The following is a 23,013-nucleotide window of genomic DNA, read 5'->3' as shown; positions in this document are numbered from 1 at the left end:
CCTAAAATGGTCTCGAACACAAGGACCACTCTTTTTTAATGAAATGTTGTTTCAATCGAGTTTTTATTTGAAAATTTGTGATTAAATAAATTCTTAAAATCGAAAAGATATCATTATTATTTGAAAATTCTAAGGTCAATTTTTTAAGGTTTATTTGATCGTGAATTTTAAAATAAAAATTCAATTGAGATAATACATTTGGGGATTTATTCGATTATGGATTAATTCGTGGCACTTGTAAGAATGTACATAAAATAAATTCTACAAGTGCTTGTAGGGTCAAGTGGTAGAAAAATGGATGGTTTTGGATTGGCAAAAGGCATCAAAGGTTGTCCAACTTTAAAAAAGAAAAACGAATTTTGTCTTGTGCGTTTTTCTTTATCATTGTAACCTTAAATGGTTGTTCTTTGTTGAATCAAAATAGAGTAAAAACTCTAATTGATCTAAAAAAAAAACTCTCTTTAGAATAATCTCACAAAATTGCAAAAGGGAAGAACTCTTAAGAAAGCTTTCAAATGCTTATAATTAAGCTTTGATTGTTGGATGATAAAACTCAAATACAAGTAGGGTATTTATAGGTTACAAGAAACAATCTAAACCACTCATTAAAATAAACACTAAATAATCTAAATCATTGAAATTAAAACATGAGAAAAATACTTAATTTTCACCTAACTAAATTGATGTAAGCAATGACATCAAAACTAAATTGATGTAAGCAATGACATCAAATTAATTTAGGTGTGAACATATAGGCTAATATTGAATTTTCAACACTCCCCCTCAATGTTAGCCTCCATTCTTTGAATCACGCCATGCTGACGACGGAAATGTTCAAACTTTCCAACACTCAAGCTTTTTGTAAACAAGTCAGCAATTTGCTCATCTGTCTTGATTTGCCTCATCTCAATCTCTTCTTGCAAAACTTTTTCCCTAACAAAGTGGTAATGTACTTCCACATGTTTAGTTCTTGCATGAAAGACAGGATTCTCCGCTAGCCGAATTGCCGATTGGTTGTCACAATACAACGGAATTGCATAATCTACTGGTTGATGTAGATTATTCATCAACTGTATCAACCATGTACTCTCTTGAGCTGCCATTGCTGCTGCTCGATACTCAGCTTCAGTGGTTGACAATGATACCGTTGGTTGTCTTTTGCTACACCAAGAAATTGTTCCGGAGCCAAGCTTAAACACATACCCAGTTGTTGATCTCCTGGTGTCATGATCTCCTGCATAATCAGCATCACAATAACCAACTAACTTGCAGTCTTCACCTTTCTTGTACAAAAGACCATAGTCAATTGTATTCTTCACATATCTCAGTATTCGTTGAACTGCTTCCAAATGAGGCTTCTTTGGATTTTGCATATACCGACTCATCACACCAACTGCATAAGAAATGTCAGGTCGGGTCAAGGTTAAGTAGATCAGACTACCTACCAATTTTCGATACATTGTTGCATCTTCCAAATCTTTTCCTTCATGTGCACACATTTGATATTTGGTTCCATTGGCGTTGAAGTTGACTTGCATTCGAGCATTCCAAACCTCTTCAGCAAATCTTTAGCATATTTCTGTTGACATAGAAATATTCCTTCGTGTGTACGATCAACCTCTAGACCAAGGAAGTGCTTAAGTTGTCCAAGTTCCTTCATCTGGAAACGAACTGATAAATTCTCCTTCGTCTGAAGAATTTCTGCCTCATCATCACCGGTTATGATTAAGTCATCCACGTACACTAGCACGATAGCTAGCTTACCTTCATTGGCTTTGACAAACAAGCTAGAATCTGCAGGTGTTACTGAATAACCACTTTTCGTTAGAAATTCAGCAATCTTACCATACCACGCCCTAGGTACTTGTTTCAATCCGTAGAGTGCTTTTCGCAGCTTACACACATATTCAGGATGATCTTGACTCTGAAAACCCATTGGTTGGGTCATGTAGATCTCTCGATCTAGCTCTCCATGAAGAAAAGCATTCTTTACATCCATCTGCCACAAGTTCCAGTCTTTGTTTGCTGCAAGTGCAAGTAAGACTCGTACGGTTGTAAGTTTCGCCACTGGACTAAATGTTTCATCATAGTCTAATCCATACTGTTGAGAGAAACCACGAGCTACCAATCGCGCTTTGTACCTCTCGATTGACCCATCTGGACGGCGCTTTATCTTGTAAACCCATTTGCAAGATATGGGTTTCACATCTTTTATCTTTGGTACAATATCCCAAGTTTGATTTTGCTGAAGTGCATCGATCTCTTCTTTCATAGCTGTCATCCACTCAGAACTCTTCGATGCTTCTTCGAACGTCTCAGGCTCCGTTGCTTCTTCAATTATGGCTGCATTGGCATATTTGGGATTTGGCCTTCGTATTCTTGTTGACCTTCGAAGTTGAGATTGTGGAATTGATTCTTCTGTTTCACTAGGCCCACCTTTTTCGTTTGGTTGTTGATACACGCCAGTTTGCCACGGATTCTGAGTCACTCTTTGTTCGACATCATTGCCATTTGGATCTTATGATTCATCTGAACTTGTTTGAAGTTGAACATCATGCTCCCCCATCTTTTGTTGTAGTTTGTCTCCAAATTCTCTCGAATCTGGCAACACCTCCTTCTCTAAGGACCACCAAGAAGATGCTTCATCAAATACCACATTTCGTGACGTGTAGCATCTTCCACTAATTGGATCACAACATTTCCACCCCTTTCTCTGGCTGTCATATCCCACAAAGATACATCTAACAGCTTTCTTGTCAAATTTGCTCCGTAAATGATCAGGAACAAACACATAACATACACAACCAAATACTCGAAAGTAGCTAACTGTAGGTTTTATGTTCCATAGTTTCTCAAAGGGTGAAACAAATCCTAACCTTGGTTGAGGAAGTCTGTCGATCACAAAGGCTGCAGTCCTCATTGCTTCAGCCCAAAACCTTCCAGATACGTTCTTTGCATGTAGCATACTTCGACAAATTTCTGCAAGATGCTGGTTTTTTATTTCCGCTACACCATTCTGTTGTGGCGTGTTGGCACAAGTGTACTGATGACGTATTCGACATTCCCTTAGGTATTGAGAGAACTCGTTTGATCTATATTCTCCTCCGTTGTCTGTGCGCAAGCAGCATATCTTCTTTCCCACTTCTCCTTCAGCTGAGTCTCTGAACTCTTTAAACTTTGAGAAAGTATCAGATTTTTCTTTCATAAAGAAAACCCACACATACCTGGAGAAGTCATCAATGAATGTTACCATGTACCGCATACCGCTAATTGACTGTTGCTTAACCGGTCCGAACACATCAGAGTGAACCAACTCCAAAGGTTCTTTTGCTTTAAACTTCGACTCGTCATATGGTAATTGGTGTGCTTTACCATACTGGCATCCCGCACAGACCGTGTCTGTTCTCACGTCTAGTTGAGGAAGCCCCTTAAGCATCGACCTTTTCACCATCACACTTAGCTTGGAATAGCTAACGTGACCTAACCGCATGTGCCATAGATCTGATGTCTCATTTTTCCTTATCCTGTCCACATATGCAGACTCTGCTGACATCACGTAAATTGATTCCAAACGTCGTCCCTCCATTGTTGGTGTTTCTGTGATTTTGACGTCACGATAAACCTTCACGTCTTGGGGACCAAATAAGACATAATGGCCTGATGATGTTAGTTGAGCCACAGATAGCAAATTTTTCTTCATTCCTGGGACATGGTAAACATCTTGGAGTTGCACCTGGTTAGTATTATATCGAGGAGTAACTATTGTCTTACCGATGTGAGTTATCGGTAACCTTGAGTTGTCAGCTGTCACCACCACACGACCTCCATTGTACTCAGACAGGTTTTGCAACTTCTGTTTGTCACCCGTCATATGATTTGAGTAGCCAGAATCTACGATCCAATCATTCTTGTAGTCAATCCGTTCTGGTGTTGTTACCGTTAGAGCTAATTCTTCTTCCTCCGTAGCAAATAACGCTTCAGCATCCCAACCATCTTCACTATTCTCCTTCGAACAAGAAGTAGCAGTATTACTTTCAACAGGCTTTTTCTTGGTCCAACAGTCTTTTGCCATGTGGCCCATCTTCCCATAATTGTAACACTTGCCATCGAACTTTCTACTATTACCGCGATTCTTGGAAGCTCCCCCTGAATGAGGGCCTCCCTTTCCTTGGTAATTTTTCACCTTGTCACCATCCTTTTTAGATCCATTGCCAGTATACCGCTGAAAAGTGCCTCTGCTTTTGCTGGTGTAGAGCGCTTCCTCTTCACCCTTCAACGAGACTCCTCCCATTTGCTTGGCCATGGCTTCTTGACCTGCAAGCAAATTTTCGAACTCAACAAGCGATGGTTGTGTCGGCCATCCCTGTACAGCGGTAACAAACCCTCGATATTCGGGTCTCAAACCATGGACAATTATTCTTTTTATCCTGGCTTCCCCAATAGCAGCTGTCGGATCTAATTCTGAAATTTCACGGTATATCGACTTCACCTTGTGAAAGTATTGGGCAACCGCCATGTCGCGTTGCGCCATTGATAGAAGTTCATTCTCGAGAAGTTGCAATTTTGTATCATTCCTCTTCGAAAAGAGTGTAACAAAAGTGTCCCATGCTTCCTTTGGTGTTTTAGCATCCCGGATGTGCTCCAACATTTCTTCTTCAATTGTGGTCTTTAAAGCAAACATTGCTTTGCCTGCTTTAATTTTCCACTTTCGCAAGATTCCATTGGCATCTTCTGTCGCCGGTTGTGTAACTTCATCACCACCGACAACCTCCCAAAGGTATTGACCTTGTAAGTATGACTCCATACATGTTGCCCACGTGTTGTAGTTTTTGTTGTTGAGCTTCTTGATTCCTCCAACTACTTGAAGATCACCCATCTTAACGGCAAGGCTTTGACTACACCGAACAAGCTTGAGTAACAAACGTGCAGAGTACTAAATTACTCTAAACACAAAGAAGCTCCACAAGGTTTGTAATAACCTCGACAATAACTCAAGAAATATTTTCTAATGTGGAAGATCAGTTAAAAACTGCAGCCACAGAGCATACTCAGAATTTCAAGAGATCTTAAAAAACGTGGCTCGGATACCAATTGTTGAATCAAAATAGAGTAAAAACTCTAATTGATCCAAAAAAAAAAACTCTCTTTAGAATAATCTCACAAAATTGCAAAAGGGAAGAACTCTTAAGAAAGCTTTCAAATGCTTATAATTAAGCTTTGATTGTTGGATGATAAAACTCAAATACAAGTAGGGTATTTATAGGTTACAAGAAACAATCTAAACCACTCATTAAAATAAACACTAAATAATCTAAACCATTGAAATTAAAACATGAGAAAAATACTTAATTTTCACCTAACTAAATTGATGTAAGTAATGACATCAAAACTAAATTGATGTAAGCAATGACATCAAATTAATTTAGGTGTGAACATATAGGCTAATATTGAATTTTCAACATTCTTTATTCCCATATGTAATGGAGTAAGAGAGATATAAGATAGTAGGCTGTCCCCGACACTAAATTGAGAACAGCTTACGTAGGAGACTTCCGAATTATAAATTTAATTTGACTTTTTGACCGATATTTTTAGTCGTCGACCAACAGATCCGATGATTTGTGCTGAAGATAAGGGTACTTTGTTTAATGCTGTTTAAATTGGGTAAATTATACCATTCATCACTCAATTATTTTCTCTCTTCATTCTGGTCACTAAACCTTGAAAATTTTCAATTTAATCACAATCAAAAATCCTAAAAGACACGTGTAACAATTATAGAATTTTTATTTTTATTAAAAAATAATTATAGAAAATCCAAAACCTCGCCTCCGCCGCCATCGCGTTCTTCTTCTTCCAAAACAGAGTTCATCACACCCACGTCCTTTGTGAACAATGGTTACTTCTTTCATATTTTGTGAATATCTAAAGCAAACAAAGTGAACCAATGTTTTCCCATTTGGGTAGACGGCGAATACACTTGTTCCGATTTTCTTGTTGCAGAGAGAGCACATACTATCACTCGAGAATTTCAGCACACCTTTTCTTTGGTTGTAGAGTTCGTCTTTCACATATGATAATTTTCAACAAACCCACGCCCTCCTACGCATTAATTTTCAAGTCAATTTCACAAATGATACTTTCATATATATATATATTCAAACAGACTTTGTCTTTGCATCTTTAAATCTTTTAAACAGGGAAAAAGGACATTTGTTGAAATTGCTTGTACTTGGAAGGAAGAAGAAGAAGAACAAGACATGGAGAAACAAGTTGAGATTTTGATTTTGTTGTTCCTTTGCTGACGAGTCTTAAGTTGAAAGTGAATGAACAAATGAGAACCAAAAGAGGGTACACATTTATTGAAGCCAACAGGGCTTGGTTGCCCAAATTTCTGTTGCTTTGGGTAATGGTGATTTCAGCCAAGAAAATTGGTTTTGAGCTTTTGTTTTTCTTAGTTACAGAGAAGGGGGTGAGTTTTGTGTTTAAAAGAAAATGGTTTAACTGCAGCTTATTCCCTGAAGTCTGTAGAAATTGAACCTTTTAGAGTTTAGTGATTAAAATAGAAAAGAATAAAATAGTTGAGTGATAAAATAGTATAATTTACCCAATTTATAACGGTAGGAATTAACGAAACTGTTAGTTAATGACGAAAAACGTTAGTTAAATGATCACATTAAATTTTTTTTCGAACTGGAAGGTCACATTGATCCAAAAAAAAAAAATAGGGGTCACATTAATTCTTTTTTTTTTTTTTTTTGAAAGTTGGAGGGTACTTGATGTCTTTTTGCCTTTGATTTGAATATTGTAAATGAAGAAAATAAGTGTAAAAAGGAAATTTGCTCTTTGATTAAGGTTCGGTTTAGCTCGATTGTTTTTTTTAGTATGATTTCGAGTTTGAATATTTATATTCTCAAACTATAAACTTTATTTTAAATTGGTCTTTAATTTTTTGAACATTTCAATTTTATTCTTAAACTATGACTATCATTTTAAATTAGTCCTTAAATTTTTGAACATTTCAATTTCATCCTTCAATTATGATCCTATTTTTAAATTGATCCCCAAACTTTTTTAAATATTTTAATTTCATCCCAAATATATAATTAGCTTCAACTATAATTTAACATAATTTTTTTTCAAACATATAATAATATAACCTTGCTTGCCGATTTTAAGTCAAACTTTTAAAATACAAATAATTTCTGAATTATTAAATCATTTCTGCTCAACCAAAGAGATGATTTCGGTAGCTCCAACTTTCTTCCTCAAATCCGTAGTTAACTTGACAGCATCAAATCCTTCTCCGATCACCACCACTTTCTCTCTCTCTCTCTCTCTCTCTCTCTCTCTCTCTCTCTCTCTCTCTCTCATTACCTTCCAATCGTTCACCCCTGTTTTTACGACATGATACGAAATCCCATATGTGTATCACTCACCCTCTTGTTTTGCAGCCACCTTGAGTGCCTCGCTCCTGCATTTTTGGCACTTCATGCTCACTTTCAACACCACTGTTTGCTGCGTATTATTAAACACGGGTGTCGGACAGCGTTCGAATAAACAATTCGATTGCATAAACCAAACATTTTTCTAAAAGAAAGTGTTCACCTTCATATTGTTGCTTGTTCTTCAAGGAAAATGTTACGGGGAGGATATCAAACTCAGCAGCTAAGAAGGAACAATGAGTTTGTATGCAGTAATTCCTCATTTATATAGTGAAATGCAATGACTTGGTCCTTAAGTTACCTTCAATTCAGAAAACAAATCTAATCTGGCCCTTGATCCATGTTTTTCATTATTTGACTGTCATGGTGCTGACGAGACGATCTACGATGCTGAATTTAATTCATCTTCCATGTTATCAATAACCGTGAACTACCATATCAACATCGGTAACTATCATGTCAGCACTGTGAACTATCATGCCGATATCATAACTGAAAAAAATGAAAAACATTGATTGAAGGGAGACATTCAACTAAAAAGTAACGTTCTCTTATTATATTAGGGATACTGAATATTTAATTTTTACAACATTCTTTTTATAATCTTTTAAACTAAATGAAATTATATTATTTATACGCGGCACTACAATCATTTTAAATTTTAATCATACTGTACAAATTATAATACAGTTATGTTTACTATTGTACTTTTATATTACATTTATACCAGTCTAAATCATATTTTATTATGAAACCCATATATTATAAATTAGATAATCATAAATTACAAATAAAAGTCAAACATTTTCCGGTAAATTATGCATGAATTTATTTAAACAGAAAAAAAAATCTTTTCAATAAAAACCCCATTTGTATATTTACGTAAGAAACTAATCGTTTCAATTTTTTTTACTAAGTCAAGATGATTATAAAATAGTATTTATTCTAAATATTATGAATCATTTGATAATGAACACTTAATCGCTCTTACAATCGCTGATGCTTTAACTCGAAACCTCTAAGAACAACAACGATTCATGCAAATGTCTCAAACTTAACACTTCAAATTTTACAATTTCAATAATAAATACTTCCATTTTCCTATTAAATATGTTTCTTGTTGATTTTTTGGGTCAAATTTTTTAACTTTGACTCATAATTATTTAAAATTTATTATTAATAAAAATATAAAAAAATAAACTTTCAATCAAATAATTTTTAAATATATATATATAAATTAATTATTTAAAATAATTATGATCAAAATTTTAAAAATGTATGTTTTAAAAATTAAATTAATAGTGAAGGAATGGGACGGAGAGTAAAAATGTTAATAGTATGCCACGGGCAGCCGAAGACTACAAAGTTGACATTAAATCAACTTTCAAGTCTTTTTATTAAATATATTTAAAAAATAACTCCTTTAAGAGAATATTATTCTTCTTTCCATATTTAAACAGATGTATTTATAGAATGTGAGTGTGTTATGTCACAAACTAAATCTCTCCACCTATACTTTCTTACTTAACTAGAAAATTGGAGATGTTAGTGAAGTGTTCTATAATATAACATAAAATTATAGAACACAATAGAAAGATCCAAAACCTTATGGAATGTCGTAGAATACTCTAGAACGCTTTAGAATATTCTAGAATATCTGAAACACTCTAGAATGTTTTAGATCATTGTGGAATGTTCTAAAACTAGGAATAAGATTCTAAAATATTGGAAGACCTGCGGAAGATTATAGAAGTTTATGAATAATTTTCTAAGCCTAAATTATACTAGATTTGTATAGAAAGTTATGGATGCAAAATATAGACTGTATGGTTAAATTAATCTTCATCGTCCATTGAGGAGGTGGAAGGCTATATAAAGGAGCCTCGGTCGTTTGCTAAAGATCCATCTATTGAAGAAAACCTTTTAAAGCATTCTCCAAAGTGATAAAAGTATATTTGTCTTATTTTTACTTTGCTTAGCTTCCACCAATTACATATTTGAAAGGTTCAGGCTCACTTAGTCATTAAAAAGAAAGTTATTCAGAAAGCAACTAAAATGGAAGCAACATATGACAATATACACATACTCATTTGACATTGCCATCTCTTCTGCATACAGCTATTATTTTCATGAATTTTGTTCCAGATCACGCTCGTTATATTTTCAAATAAGCACGAAAAAAAAATAAAGAACACCAAAATTTACTTAAAAAACTCAAAAGAAAAAAATTATGAGCAAATGAGAAGCATTTCACTAATATGAAAGAATAACACCTCTTACCCAAGTATTTATCTATAGGGATAGAAACAAGGCTTCTAAGATCCTGACGCCAGAAGAAGCCCTAAGACTAAGGCAAGTACTATGCAATTTCTTTAATAATGAATAAAATCATGATTTAATTGTCTATACAATTTTATGGAAAATGTAATGTGCCACTTGCAAAGAAATGTCAATCTTTACTATAGGAGAAAAAAGTGTACCCTAGGTTCTTGTTAGATTCTTAGTGTTTATATATATATATATATACTTCTATTTTCCTCGAAGGACAGAAATAGAAAAATATGTTGTTTCTCGATCTTGTTGAATGGGATACAATCGGTATTATCATTGAGCATTTAGGTTGTGAATAGGTTTCTAATATTAAGTTAAAACTCAAAAATATGGAATACCAGTGCTTGTTTGCCTTCTTAGTGTGATCAGATGATTTGTTAATTGAGTGTTGGAAGCCCTACATTTTTTAATGTAACGTTTAATCATTTTGTAATTGCATGAACTAAGAAGGCTGAATGACAATAGAGAAATTGTAGACTGTCATATAACTTGTTTATTGATAATGAATCAATTTTTTTCCTTCCGAAAAACTATGATATCTAAAAGAATCTTGGTGTTTATTTAGTTTGGGGTTGGTATTATATCTGAGCTGGTCATGATTAGGTGTTCTACTTCCCAACCAAAGTATCGATTGTTTATTGGTAATATTCCCATGAGCACCTTTGACAATTGTATAATTTATGGCTAAATGTTCCTCCTCAAGATCAAACTCAGCCTGTCTCTCTATCTTGTTTTCAATTTAATTTTAAAAACTCCTTACTACATTTTCTTTATTTATCGATCGAAAAGGCATTTTCTCGAGCAATTCGGGGGATACAACTTTCGCTCATTTCTCTTTTCTAGCCAAAGATTCTGCCTTATACTCGCTTCCGGCAGTGACGACAAAACCTGCCCCGACCTATAAGAAGCACAGTGTGATAACCATGGATACGAATACTAAACGGTACGAAAAACAACTTGATTCTTTAAGTGTGTGCAAAGTTTACGACAGAGCTTAGAGAATTACTTGGCAATCTTTCAAAACAACGCGGTCTTGAAGCTGTACATTGCTACAAACCACAGAGCCCTGTATTATACAGCCATCGCCGATTGTGACATGATTCATTACAACCGAATTGACAACCTGCATATGCAATGAACGAAATTTCAAGTTACGACGGGAAACAATTACCAAATCTCGAAACAGTTAAATATCATAAATGACGAAACCGCAAGAGGCAAGTTTTACAGACTCTCAGGTACTTTCTGCTTTACCTTAGTTATGGTAAGAGAAATAATCATACCTTCACATGGGAACCTATCCGGCAGTGACGGCCTATAACAGACCGTTTTACTTGGCATTTGTCACCGACTTCCGAACCTTCACCCAGCATGCTGTGCGGCCCCACCTAATCATAGATTTATAAAGCGTTGATATTATCCAACTAGTTTTTGAAAATTCTCAGGGCGTGTGTGGATGAAGTGGGCTCACAGTAGTTTTGGTTCCAAGCTTTGGTGAAGGACCTATGTTATTATTGGGATCTGTGCCGCTCAGCAGATGATCCGCCTCACCAGTAACCTGAAACATTAGTAAGAGAAACAAGTCAACTAGACGACATAAAACGTGGACTAAAAACACAGAATGGCAAACAAGAAAAAGCATAAATGTGAAATACAACTCACATCTCGATTGATGTCCATAAATGCTTGAATGGAATTCAAGCGCACGCAATAACTGCTGCTACTTGCAATATAAGCACAGCATTTATGGGTTTTCCGAGTAGGGGCAGAACCATCAGGAGTCTCAGAACTGCGGTCATGAAAGCTTGGGATAGATGCGTTAGCAAGGATTCGAGAGACAAATACTTGATTGTTCAGGGAAGTAACCTTCTCGTTCCCATTTTCTTCTCCTTGCGGAGTCCTATTTGATAAGGCCTCTGATTTCTGGTAATTATAAAAGAATCGGAACAAAATTCGATTATTCTGGTCAACAGTGTTGCTATTTGGACATTTAGCGATACTAACCAGCTGGCTCCGGACAAGATAAGGAAGTACATCCTCTTTCAAGCTTTGAAATGCATCCTTTAGCTCTAAAACTTCTTGCAGGACAGACCTGAGTGGAAATACAACGAGGAATTATAACAGAAAAAAGGGGATACCGCTGATATCTAAGCAGGTAGGGATGGGGATGTCACGTGGAGGGAACCAACCTCTTGAATGCATACATATGAGCATCCATCAGGTCCGATCGAATTTCCATCTATATAAAATACAAAACAAAAATGACGCTGACAAAAGAATATCTCACAAATTTTAAGCCAATTGATGATCTAAAGGCAAAAGAGATAATATATGCATATATACACACATATAGAGAGTAAGGGACGAGATATACATATGTATATAGAAAAAGATTTATAAAGGCGATATATTATACATGATAAGCTATTACAAACACAAATACTTCAATCTTAGCTTTTTAAATTATTCGCCAAAAAGAATATTAGTAGCTTTAAAATTGACAAGTGCCTCTAGACTTGTGTGTTGCAGCTCACAATGCCATCAGTAATCGATTTCACCATACTGGGCATCCATTGTCATTTGTTGAAGAGTGCCGAGTGGTATAAGTAAACAGATTGATGGAAAGCAATACCTGGCCAACTGCACGGAGAATGCGCTTTGGAAGTCGAGCATCTTTCTCAATTTCAGCTCCTATAAAGCACAAGATTATATGTAAGGATCCAATAGAAGTAGCATGCTGAATAGGAGAATGGAAAGCTAACCTGTTGCTATGTGTAATAAAAACTGTTTGCCAGGGTCCAGTCCGATGATGTTGTATCGTCCTAATTTCTTGGCTTTATCTTTTCCAACAGAGGATCCGGACTCTAGTGGTCCACTAACAGGAATAGAGCAAAGCGTTGCAGTCACTGCTGCATCATGTCGCCTATGGGTGGCAGCAACTGCACCAGGAGGAACATCAGATACAAGATCACCACTCACAACCTGCATGGTGAAGAAGCAACCGTAAAGCAATTACTCCATTAGGGAACTGGAACACAATTAACGAAACAAAATCTAACCAAAATGTCTTTTGTTGTGAGGTGATGTGAGATTTCACGAATTGCTCCAGCTGTTCCAATGTCCTCGGGGACTGCAGCAATCTGCAAAGTAAAAAAAGAGGAAACTAATTTGCAGTCTTCATGAGAAAGGACTATTTTCATTTTTTACATGATTAACTTATCCATTCTCTCTCTGAGTAGACGAAGAAAAAAAATGCTACTCTAGTTCATTTTCTCGGTCGTGATTGTTAAGTCTCTTTTTTTTTTTTTTGTAAAAACAACTATATCCAACATACCTATCTAACACTTGATCAAACATGGTTGTGGGATATGATTCTTCTAATATATGAAAAAAAAACTTTTGAAACTGAACTTGACTTTTATAGATACACATCCATATCCAATACTCGACCCGAATTCAAGTGATAGAGATCCTTCTCCTTTTCCCAATACACTTAACATTCGTTACAATCAAGTAATATAACATTATAAAACATGGACGAGTAATTGATTAAGCAAATACAATGGCATAGTTTCTACAATCAATCCTAAAGTTACATTGTAAAAGAGGAGAAATATATATATATATATATATATTGTAGTAGACCAAATTTATCAATTTCGTCCTTATTGTATTTTCGCCTCAATTTTACTCTCGAAGTTATTAAATTTCATCAATGTCTACCTTTGACCGTCTTGACTAACAAAACCGCTAGTTTATGCTGACATGGACGCTAGCTATTTCCACCTCAGATAAGAGTGTTGACGAGTCGAGTTGATGATGTGGCCTTTATAGAAAAAGGTAGACATGGATGAAATTAAACAACTTCGATGACAAAATTGATGTGAAAATACGACATTAGCGAAATTGATAAATTTGGTTTAGCAACTGTGACCCTTTAAGTGTGTGTATATATATATATATATAAGAACCTCGACGTGTAGACGATCAATGAAAGTCCCAGAAATCCAAGCACCAACAACAAGCGCAGCATCTTCCCCTTCAACCACCTATTTTGCCACCCCAAACAATTCAAAACGAAATCAAAAACCCTAAGAGCTATAAACAAATTTCAAGCCATCACACAAAGGAATTTCATTTTTCTTACAACAATCAGATCTTTAAGGTTGCTTTGTTCCAGTTGGTGCAAAACGTAGGTAAGAACAGGGCGGTTGGCAACCGGAAGCAGCGGTTTAGGCAATTCCTGCAAGCATTTGACAGATAAAGCACGGGAAAGAGAAGAAGATCAATGAAATTATGAATTGGGTATTTGCAATGAAATCATAATCGAAAACGAAAAAACAAAAGGTAATACCTTGGAGACAAGAGGAGTTAAATTCTTTGAACTCCCACCGGCTAACACCACTACTTGGAAATCCATTGCCAAAGAGACAGAGCTGATGAAGAAGAAACAGTAATATATAAGGGTTTTTTTCCCTGGGGTTTTGGTGAATCTGTGAATGATTTTGTTATGTGAATATGTGCAGTAATCAATATATATATATATATATAGTATTTTATTTCTTCATGTAAATTCTGGTTTTTATTTAATTTATAATTATAATTACCATCAATACATTCTTATAATTCAATTTTACAATGGGTAAAGTACACAAATGGTCCCCAACTATATGATACTATTTTATTAAGTCTTCAACTATTAAAAGTTATAAAATAATTCTATGATTATAGAGTGTTGTTTTGTTGATCATAAAATATGATCACCCAACTATTCATTATGTTCCAGACTCATCATTTTCTGTTAAAAATTAACCGTACTTTGAGTTGAACGTTAATTTACTGACTGTAATATTATAAAATTTGATCTCAGAATCTCAAACGACTATCATATTTCAGTCATCATGTTAACGACTAGCTTAGAGAACCGTCATTTTTTTAACGAAAAAGATGAGTTTGGAACATAATGAATAGTCGGGTGATAATTTTGTAACTTTTAATAGTCGGGGACTTAACAAAGCAACATTCTATAGTTGAAGGATCATTTTGTAACTTTTAATAGTTGAGGGACTTAATAAAGCAATAACCTATAGACATAGGACCATTTGTGTACTTTACCCTTTTATAATTAATATTATGTATTATATTTATTTTATAATGAACGTTTATAATTAGATTAATTTTATAAAATTAATATTAGAATATAATTATAAAATAGTGGTTTGATATTAAACATGTTTAGTAATTAGATTAATTTTTTCAAAAAATTTTAGTTTATAATGAACGTTACCTACAAAAATAATTGTTCGAATTTCGATTTTTGGATATTCTAGAAAATAACAACATTCTCTTTTATCTTAGATGGATTTAATATAATTATTTATAAATATAAAAAATTTTGAGAAAATATAATTTAAATATTTTGAACATATTTGAATTTGAATGAGTATAAAATTATTCATATCATACAAAAATTTAATCAAATTTGATTAATGAACACCTTATTTCAATACTTCAAATTCATTGCAGTTATTCACTGATTGAAATATAATTATACAAAATTTATATTATTTTCATATTCCCATAATATTTGTATTATATGTTGTTTGATTGTATTTTATTATTTATATATTATTCTAAAATGTTAAAAATAAATAAATATTAAAATGTTTAAAACAATAAATTATTAAAATTCAACATCCTAATTTAATTTTGAAAAAAAAATAATTGTGAATTGATAAGATAAAATAAAATTTGAGAACAACTATAAAACATCAAATTCTTCTTTGGCGGCTACACTGCCCAATGTTTCCAAACTAGTCCAACTTCATAGTTCAGTACGTACATTTATTAGACGACTGATAAAAAACCTAAATCGAGATCAAAGTCGATAATCGAGACCGAAGTCGATAACCGGGACGGAAAAGAGTCCATAAGCTTAAAAGTGATTGCATGAATCAACTGAATTAAACTCGGAATTTGATCGATCGTCTTTAATTAACTTAGCTAGTTGCTGGTATCTGCTACTTCTTCCACCTTGACCCTGGCTTTGCAGCAACCCTTTTTATCATGTGCTTCGGTCTCAACCTTCCTTCGGCAAGAGTCGCCATCCTTACCGAGTAGTTCCGACCTTTGCTCGAGAAATTCTGCATTCTCCTTCCAGACCTCTCCGTTAGAATAAATCTCCTTCTTCGAAATCGGAACAGATGCCTTCAACTCGTTGATCAAGAACTTGCATGCATCTAGAGCATCAACACGATGAGTAGCCGTTACTACAACGAACACACTTGTTTCTCCTACAGGATTCGTGCCTCAACGGTGGACAACCGCAATAGAACTGAGATCCCAGGATGATCTAGCAGAGTAACAGATAGGCTTGAGGTTACGAATCGCCATCGGTACATATGCTACGTATCTTAGTTCAACCACTGTTTTCCCTTCAAAAGTGTCTGGCATTGTGCCGGAGAACGTGGCTATGGCACCAGCTTATGGGGCACTGACATAGTCTATATACTAGGCAAGGTCAATCTTCTTATTCTCATCTAAGATTTCAACAAGAGCTCTCTCCTCGGAATTCATTGCTATTTACAGAGGATTTGTGGTTATCTCGAGACTTAACGGGTCATTTTTCGGCACAAGAGTTAATGGAGCCCCGACAGTGGTTACGGTCTAGACACCAAGACAACATAATGTCAAACACAACCAATAGACCAAACTAATCTAAAAAAACAAATCTAAACTAATTCAAAAGGAACAAGATCATGAGTGAACTAACAACATAAACAACTTGATACTACCAGGTTCAGATTAATATGCGACGACAGAGTATCGTGTCAGACACCTACATCGGACCAGGGGGTTGAGGCCTTGAGAGTCTCATCCTCAACATAAATGAAAGATATTATGGAGAAAAGGCATTCTTAGACATATATTCATATCAGATGCTTATCTTTTACACTTTTGTTTAGCATGAACAAAATATAATTAATATAATTGTATTTTCAAAATGTATAATCCATATAAATAAAGTATATCAGAAATTATTTCATGCTTTAAGGTGATTGCTTCATTAACCGGGAAACTCATTCGGATTAAACGACGGTTTCAAGAAAACGTGTTGATTGCATGACAATTTTATCATGTCGCTGCCAGGAATCGTGCTCCCATGCGTAGCCGGCAAGGTTCCCTACCTTCGGACTGCATCGCTGCTTGCTAGCATGCAAGCGGTAGGGGGAACTCGATATGCACGCATGGCGCGTCAATACGTTTTCTTAAAATCGCAATGTAGTCCTACAAGTTCTCGATTACCGTAGCAATCGTCTTAGATCAAATAAATTTTGGCATTCCTTATTTAAATAATTTTTGGATAAACTACGCATCTAGTATTTAATTTATTAATTTTAATTCATTTTAATATATAAACTTTTAATTTTTTTCAAAATTATGTCTGACGTTTAATTTTATTTCATTTTAATAACCAACGTTAAAAATTTAACGTGTTTAGTAACTAAACTATCAGTTTTAGTCCATTTTAGTACAACAACAACAATAACAACAAAATTCTATTCCCATATGCAATGGGGTAAGAGGGAGGTAGGGTAGTAGGTTGCCTCCAACGTCAGGTTAAGAACAACTTCTGTAGAAGACCTCCGACAGTCAGAAAATTTAAAATAAAGATAAAATACAATGTATGTATATATAAATAAATAAATACATAGTTGAACAGTCTTCATATGTCGTCTTTATATGCACGTCTGTAATGTGGAGTAATCCCTGCAAATAAATTCCTGCGAATAAATCTCTGCATAAAAATTTTTGCATATAGACAAAAACGTAAGATCCGACTAAATTTAAAAATAAGAAACATGAAGAGAAGGATTTTAGTCCATTTTAATACCTAAACTTTTAATTTTTTCAAAATTTATGATTTAATTTTAGAAAAAAATACTAAAATAAAATAAAAATTAAATTTTATGATTTTAAAAAAATTAAAAATTTAAATATTAAAACGAACCAAAACTAATAATTTAAATACTACACATTTGATTTACCCTAACTTTTTTCACCACAACATTCAAACAATATTGCCAACAGAATCATTAGTTTTACTGCCGCAAGGATTCCTCAATCGGAAACGAAAATCACCGTCGAAGCAGCGATTTCCGATCACAAACAAAGGCTTAGATGAGGGAAATTAAGGAAGCAGTAAAATTCTTCAAAATTCCTACAAAAATCGCCATAGTAATTAAACACAAGTAATTCATTTCCAAAACAATAACTAAACAAGATCTCTAAAAAAAGAAGGGGGAAAAGATCAAACAGAGTAGCCAAAGAAACATATCAAACACTGGAAAATTCAGCTCCAGCAAAATTCAGGAAGGAAGAAGAGAGAAAAATCAAGAACTGAAAAAATTGAAAACAAATACCAAAAGGAAAGCATAGTTCAGATCACCTCGAGAAGGCGTGAGAAGATTAGCTGTTGCTCATGAGCGAAAATAAACGATAAAGAGAGATGAACAAAAACCCGGGGGAAGAAGACAATGAGCAAAGAACAGAAGATATTCGAGATAATTTAAGGGTAAATTACCTTTTTCATCATTTAACTTTGTATCTATTTTTACTTTGGTCACTAAAATTTAACAAGTTTTATTTTAATTACAGATTTTCAAATTACTCCTATTTTAATCGCTTGTTGTTAGATAATCGACCAGATTATGATATGGTATTTTATAATAAAATGAAATCATTTTGAATCCCTATTAAAATTAAAATTTAAAACAAAACAACAACATTTTAGATTTATATAAGAAGTTATTTTTTAATTTTTTTCTTCTTTTCTTTTTCCGCTCTTTTTTTACCCTTTCCTTCCTTTAGTCTATACCAAATTTATATTTCGATCACTGTTCTAACTACCATCAGCCGTCATTAAAAGTCGATGAATCTTAAAATTTTCTACTAGGTTCAACTCACACTTCTAAATACGAATTCAATGTTCGTTTAACCGATAAATAGCCTAAAGTTCACAATTTATCGTGTCAACTTCAATTCATTGAATCACCATCGTTTGACATCAATTTCAACCAATAATAACAATTTACTCATTTTTTTCATATAGAAATATTTCAATTTAATTTTTCATAAATACTCTACAAAAAATTCATAATTTCTCTTGAGCTTTTGATTTCCCTTTTATCAATCTCAACATTTAACTACCTAATCACCAAGATTTTGAAATATAATATTTTCCTCATCATCATCTATCTTTTCACCGTTGAGATTCTCCACCGGATCATGGAAGATATAACCTAAAATGGGGTTATAAGGTTTAGATAAATTTAAATTCAAATGTTAATACTCAAATAATTTACAAATAATAGTTGAATTTTAAATATTCTATTTTATTATTCGGATAAAATTTTATTTGAAATTAGCACAGCAATATTTGCACTAGGGATTCAAAGGAAACAAATTGTGAGTACTAATAAATGACAATCCCATATGCTACCAACAAAATTTCTTCACGGCCACAACTTAAAAGTCTAATGAAAAAAACGAGATCAACCACTTAATTAACAACAAACACAAAACACTTCAATTCATTCTTCTAATTAGCTCATTGATATAGTTCTCATTGTTTCCGGCATCTCCACCCTCAACGTAGTGGTTTCTCTTCTTCTTCAGACCACCCAATGGCGCTTTCAGCTGGAAGGGCCAAAGGAAGTTGTTGGTTTCCTTAAAATGAGGTCCCACCGTCATGATTTCATGGATGAGACTTTAGACGCAGATGATCCCGAATTTGCCGAGAGCCTGCAATCGGTTACGAAAAGAAACAAGGATGCTCCGGAAACATTTGGCACGAAAAACGAAAACCTTGTAAATGGAAACAAATACGGCCCTGCTCCACGATTGCATTGTCGGTCAAAGCAATTCTCTGGTTCTTCAACTTACCGTAGCCTCTTTTGTAAATCAATTCCCTCACACTCTTGAGATTAGGGTATCTAGAAGAATATATCGGTGAGAAATAAGACATGGCACAAGGAAAAGCAAATGATACCCGTAAGTCACGTAAGGTTCGACAAGGTGAAGCATGTTCATTGTTGCCTTGTTTACTTTAAGGAAAACACCATTGAAGATCTGCATTTTGTAAAGAGCAAACATGACAATTTTAGGTTATAAGCTATGCAAATCAACATTAAGTTCACAATCAGTAAGAAGCTACCACCACCTGTATTACTCAAGCTCAGGTGCGTTTTGAACACCGATAAGTCCATTGTTTCCCAATATTTTCATGTTAGTCAATGGGCAATCATGCCTCTTCATGCACACAACATACACACGGGAAAGTGGGATATTGAATCTCATAAGTCATAACCAATATTACTCTTAGTTTACGAAAAAGATTTGGCAAACTACCCGTCTCAATTGCAAGAGCAGCAAGATCTTTATTGTCCTCGGATGCATGGCATTGATGCTGAAAACAAGCATTCACAACATGTTACTATTTAGAATTTACATTCAACAAAAAATTAAATGTCACATTCAACACATACCCACGAATTCGAACGATGAACAAAAGCTTAGCTTCTGGATCAACGTAGAATCCTCCTTTCAGCTTAGCCTCCCGCTTCAATTGAATCAACTCTTCCTCCTGAGAGTTGCAAGCAACACAATATGATTCAGACGCTTTCAAGATTCGATTAAAAACAAATTTACATGAATGCAAACAGAAACAGCATATTCACCTTAGCCTCGTACTCCTTTGCATATTGCTTAGCTCTCTTGATCAGCTTGCCGTTCTCGACTTTCTTCTTCTTCGAGGCTTCGAGCTCCTGCTCCTTGGCGAGCTCCCATTCTTCATTCCTCTTCTGCTTCTTCAAGAGTGATTCGGGAACCACTGCCTTAGCTTCCTCACCCATCTCTGGTCAAAATTATATCAAACCAAAACCAATCAAGAAACAAGTTTTAAACATTTAAGCGATGTACCCGACTCGTCTATTCGATTAAAATATTTCAATCCAACGCATATCCAAACATGTATAATAGATATGGTCCTACAACATAATGTAAAATTCGAATATAACCCCAGAAATTACATGCTCGAATTCGACACTCATCCTACATTTTGATCCGACACATAATTCAACATGAATAATATACATTATCATCCAATATACTAAAAAAACAATAAACTTCCAGCTGATCGATACAAATATACGGCACTTAAACGAATATAATCTTAGAAGAAGAGCATTAACACAAAACAGAGGTACAGTGAAACGTGTTATACCCGTAAATCTCTCAACCTAGTATTAGGCAGCCTACTACCCTACCTTCTCCTTACCCCATTACAATAGGATAAGCTAATTGCTGGGAATTGAATTTTAGGGCTTGAGCAAAGAATCAAACAAATTTATGAATTCCCTGCAGGTTTTAGGGATGGACTTGGGCTAATGAAACGAAATGGGATAAATCCAATCCAGTATCAAATTTCACGGCCCAATTTTATTGTTTAAATAAATCTTTTTGGTATAACCATATTTAGGGATGGTTAAAGTATCTGAATCGAATGATTTTGATCTAACTCTCACTTATGGGTTTATTTTCTTTAATCGAATCAAATACGAGTTTTGTGAAGAAAAGAGTTCCCAATTTTATTGTTTAAATAAATCTTTTCGGTATAATTAATATTTAGGGATGATCAAAGTATCTGAATCGAATGATTTTGATCTAACTCTGACTTCTGGGTTTGTTTTCTTTAATCGAATCAAGTACGAGTTTTGTGAAGAAAAGAGTTGGAGTTAGAGTAGAAGAAGGTAAAAACCCATAACCTATTCTAACTCTAATAATAACTATTACACCTCTTATATATATTTAAAAATAATTACTATAATATTTTTTTATAGTTATCTCTTTATCTTGCGTGGAACATTATCAAATATCGAGGTGTGTTAAGGTTGAAAGTCTTCAATTTTTGGATCGGATTGAGAGTCTTGTGTTTATCCCTTATTACAAAATAAGCATCGATGATCGATTAATTTAAATTAAATATTATAAAATTTCATTATAAATAGAGATCTTTCTGATCTAATTTATTTTATTCATAAAATAATAATTTAAATTCATATCCGAAATATTTAGTTATATCTTCCATAAATTTATAAATCATTTGAATCTATGAAACACAAATAAAATATTTATAAATAATCACATATATAGTGTGAATTGTCATCTTTATATCATATTAAAACAAAAATATAAATAAAAAATAAAGGGTCAACTACTCATTTAGTATCTTATCTATTAATTTTGGTTTGTTTTAGTACTTAGACTTTCAAATTTTAAACTTACGTTAAATTTTGAATAAATATTAAAATGAAATAAAAAATAATTTTTAGATATGATTTTGAAAAAAATTAAAATTTAAGTATTATACTATATCAAAACTAATAGTTTAGATATTAAATGTATAATTTACTTTAAAATATCTATAAATAATCACATATATAATCGGAATTGTCATCTTTATATAATTTTTTTATTAACATTGCGGTAAGTAAGGTATAACATATGTTCATATATAATTCTATACCATCTAACATTGAATATTGTATCTCTATATTATTGATGTTTCAACTCGAAACTTCAAGAAAAAATAATAATTTTATTATTATTGAAATCGATTTATTATATTTATATAATATTAAATAGGTCATTTACCCTTAAAAAAGGCAATCCAAAACATCATTTTTCATTCGGATTCTCGGCGTTTTTTCCGAAAAATCACCCTTACCCTATAATATTCCCAATCAGCCACCTTTCAGACTATATTTCTCGATCTAACACTGTTGAAAACATTTTGATGTTTCGATATAACAAACTAAGTATAAATGAATTTTAAGATTTTACAAATGATTTTCTAAGAATATTCGATATAATTATTCGAATATCAAATTATTACTCCAAGACTTTCAAAGATCAATTTCAATCCTTACTACTGTGTAAAATTGTGTTTTATACTTAAAATATTTTTGAAACAATTTTCACAAAGTATTTCGAACCAAAACCAAGCCAAAAATTCAATTTTCAAAGAGATGTACCGATGCACTAGTCCATGCATCGATACACTCTCAATTAAATTGAATTTCGAATGCATTAAGTGTATCGATGCACTCTCTATGCATCGATGCACTCTCTATGCATCGATGCACTCTTGAACAAATAAGAAACATCGAATGCATTC

The 23,013-nt window shown here is 33.8% G+C and overlaps 2 protein-coding genes, 1 long non-coding RNA gene and 1 pseudogene across 3 annotated transcripts; 1 reads left to right on the top strand and 3 right to left on the bottom strand.

Annotated features, from left to right (window-relative positions):
* Positions 1-10,574: 10,574 nt before the first annotated feature.
* LOC120165759 (translation initiation factor eIF-2B subunit gamma-like) lies at positions 10,575-14,282 on the bottom strand. The gene is made up of 13 exons (XM_039175204.1): positions 14,131-14,282; positions 13,924-14,019; positions 13,748-13,825; positions 12,836-12,916; positions 12,539-12,758; positions 12,409-12,467; positions 11,966-12,015; positions 11,781-11,868; positions 11,439-11,699; positions 11,248-11,334; positions 11,060-11,164; positions 10,783-10,899; positions 10,575-10,674 (listed from the first exon to the last, which is right to left on the bottom strand). The coding sequence occupies exons 1-13, from the start codon at positions 14,194-14,196 to the stop codon at positions 10,603-10,605; spliced, it is 1,380 nt and encodes a 459-aa protein (XP_039031135.1). The 5' UTR covers positions 14,197-14,282; the 3' UTR covers positions 10,575-10,602.
* Positions 14,283-14,470: 188 nt separating this feature from the next.
* LOC120165763 lies at positions 14,471-19,889 on the top strand. Its single transcript, XR_005519858.1, has 3 exons — positions 14,471-14,481; positions 16,629-16,631; positions 19,793-19,889. It is a non-coding gene; the product is annotated as an uncharacterized LOC120165763 (long non-coding RNA).
* On the bottom strand, positions 15,502-16,352 carry LOC120165762 (annotated as a pseudogene).
* Positions 19,557-20,845, bottom strand: LOC120165760 (60S ribosomal protein L7-4-like). Its single transcript, XM_039175205.1, has 5 exons — positions 20,516-20,845; positions 20,324-20,421; positions 20,187-20,244; positions 19,828-19,907; positions 19,557-19,771 (listed from the first exon to the last, which is right to left on the bottom strand). Exons 1-5 carry the CDS (start codon positions 20,687-20,689, stop codon positions 19,591-19,593), a joined length of 591 nt encoding a protein of 196 aa, XP_039031136.1. The 5' UTR covers positions 20,690-20,845; the 3' UTR covers positions 19,557-19,590.
* Positions 20,846-23,013: the final 2,168 nt, after the last annotated feature.

The sequence above is a fragment of the Hibiscus syriacus genome, unplaced genomic scaffold (genome assembly GCF_006381635.1).
Source record: "Hibiscus syriacus cultivar Baekdansim isolate YM2019G1 unplaced genomic scaffold, ASM638163v2 tig00111614_pilon, whole genome shotgun sequence".
Classification (NCBI taxonomy): domain Eukaryota; kingdom Viridiplantae; phylum Streptophyta; class Magnoliopsida; order Malvales; family Malvaceae; genus Hibiscus; species Hibiscus syriacus.
This window is presented reverse-complemented; position numbering and strand designations above follow the sequence as displayed.

Coding starts and splice junctions, on each gene's coding strand:
- LOC120165759 (XM_039175204.1), bottom strand. CDS start 14,196: ATGGATTTCCAAGTAGTGGTGTTAGCCGGTGGGAGTTCAAAGAATTTA. Junction 14,020..14,130: donor TAACTCCTCTTGTCTCCAAG/GTATTACCTTTT, acceptor AAATGCTTGCAG/GAATTGCCTAAACCGCTGCT. Junction 13,826..13,923: donor ACCTTAAAGATCTGATTGTT/GTAAGAAAAATG, acceptor GTGGCAAAATAG/GTGGTTGAAGGGGAAGATGC.
- LOC120165760 (XM_039175205.1), bottom strand. CDS start 20,689: ATGGGTGAGGAAGCTAAGGCAGTGGTTCCCGAATCACTCTTGAAGAAG. Junction 20,422..20,515: donor CAAAGGAGTACGAGGCTAAG/GTGAATATGCTG, acceptor TGCAACTCTCAG/GAGGAAGAGTTGATTCAATT. Junction 19,772..19,827: donor GAACCTTACGTGACTTACGG/GTATCATTTGCT, acceptor ATATTCTTCTAG/ATACCCTAATCTCAAGAGTG.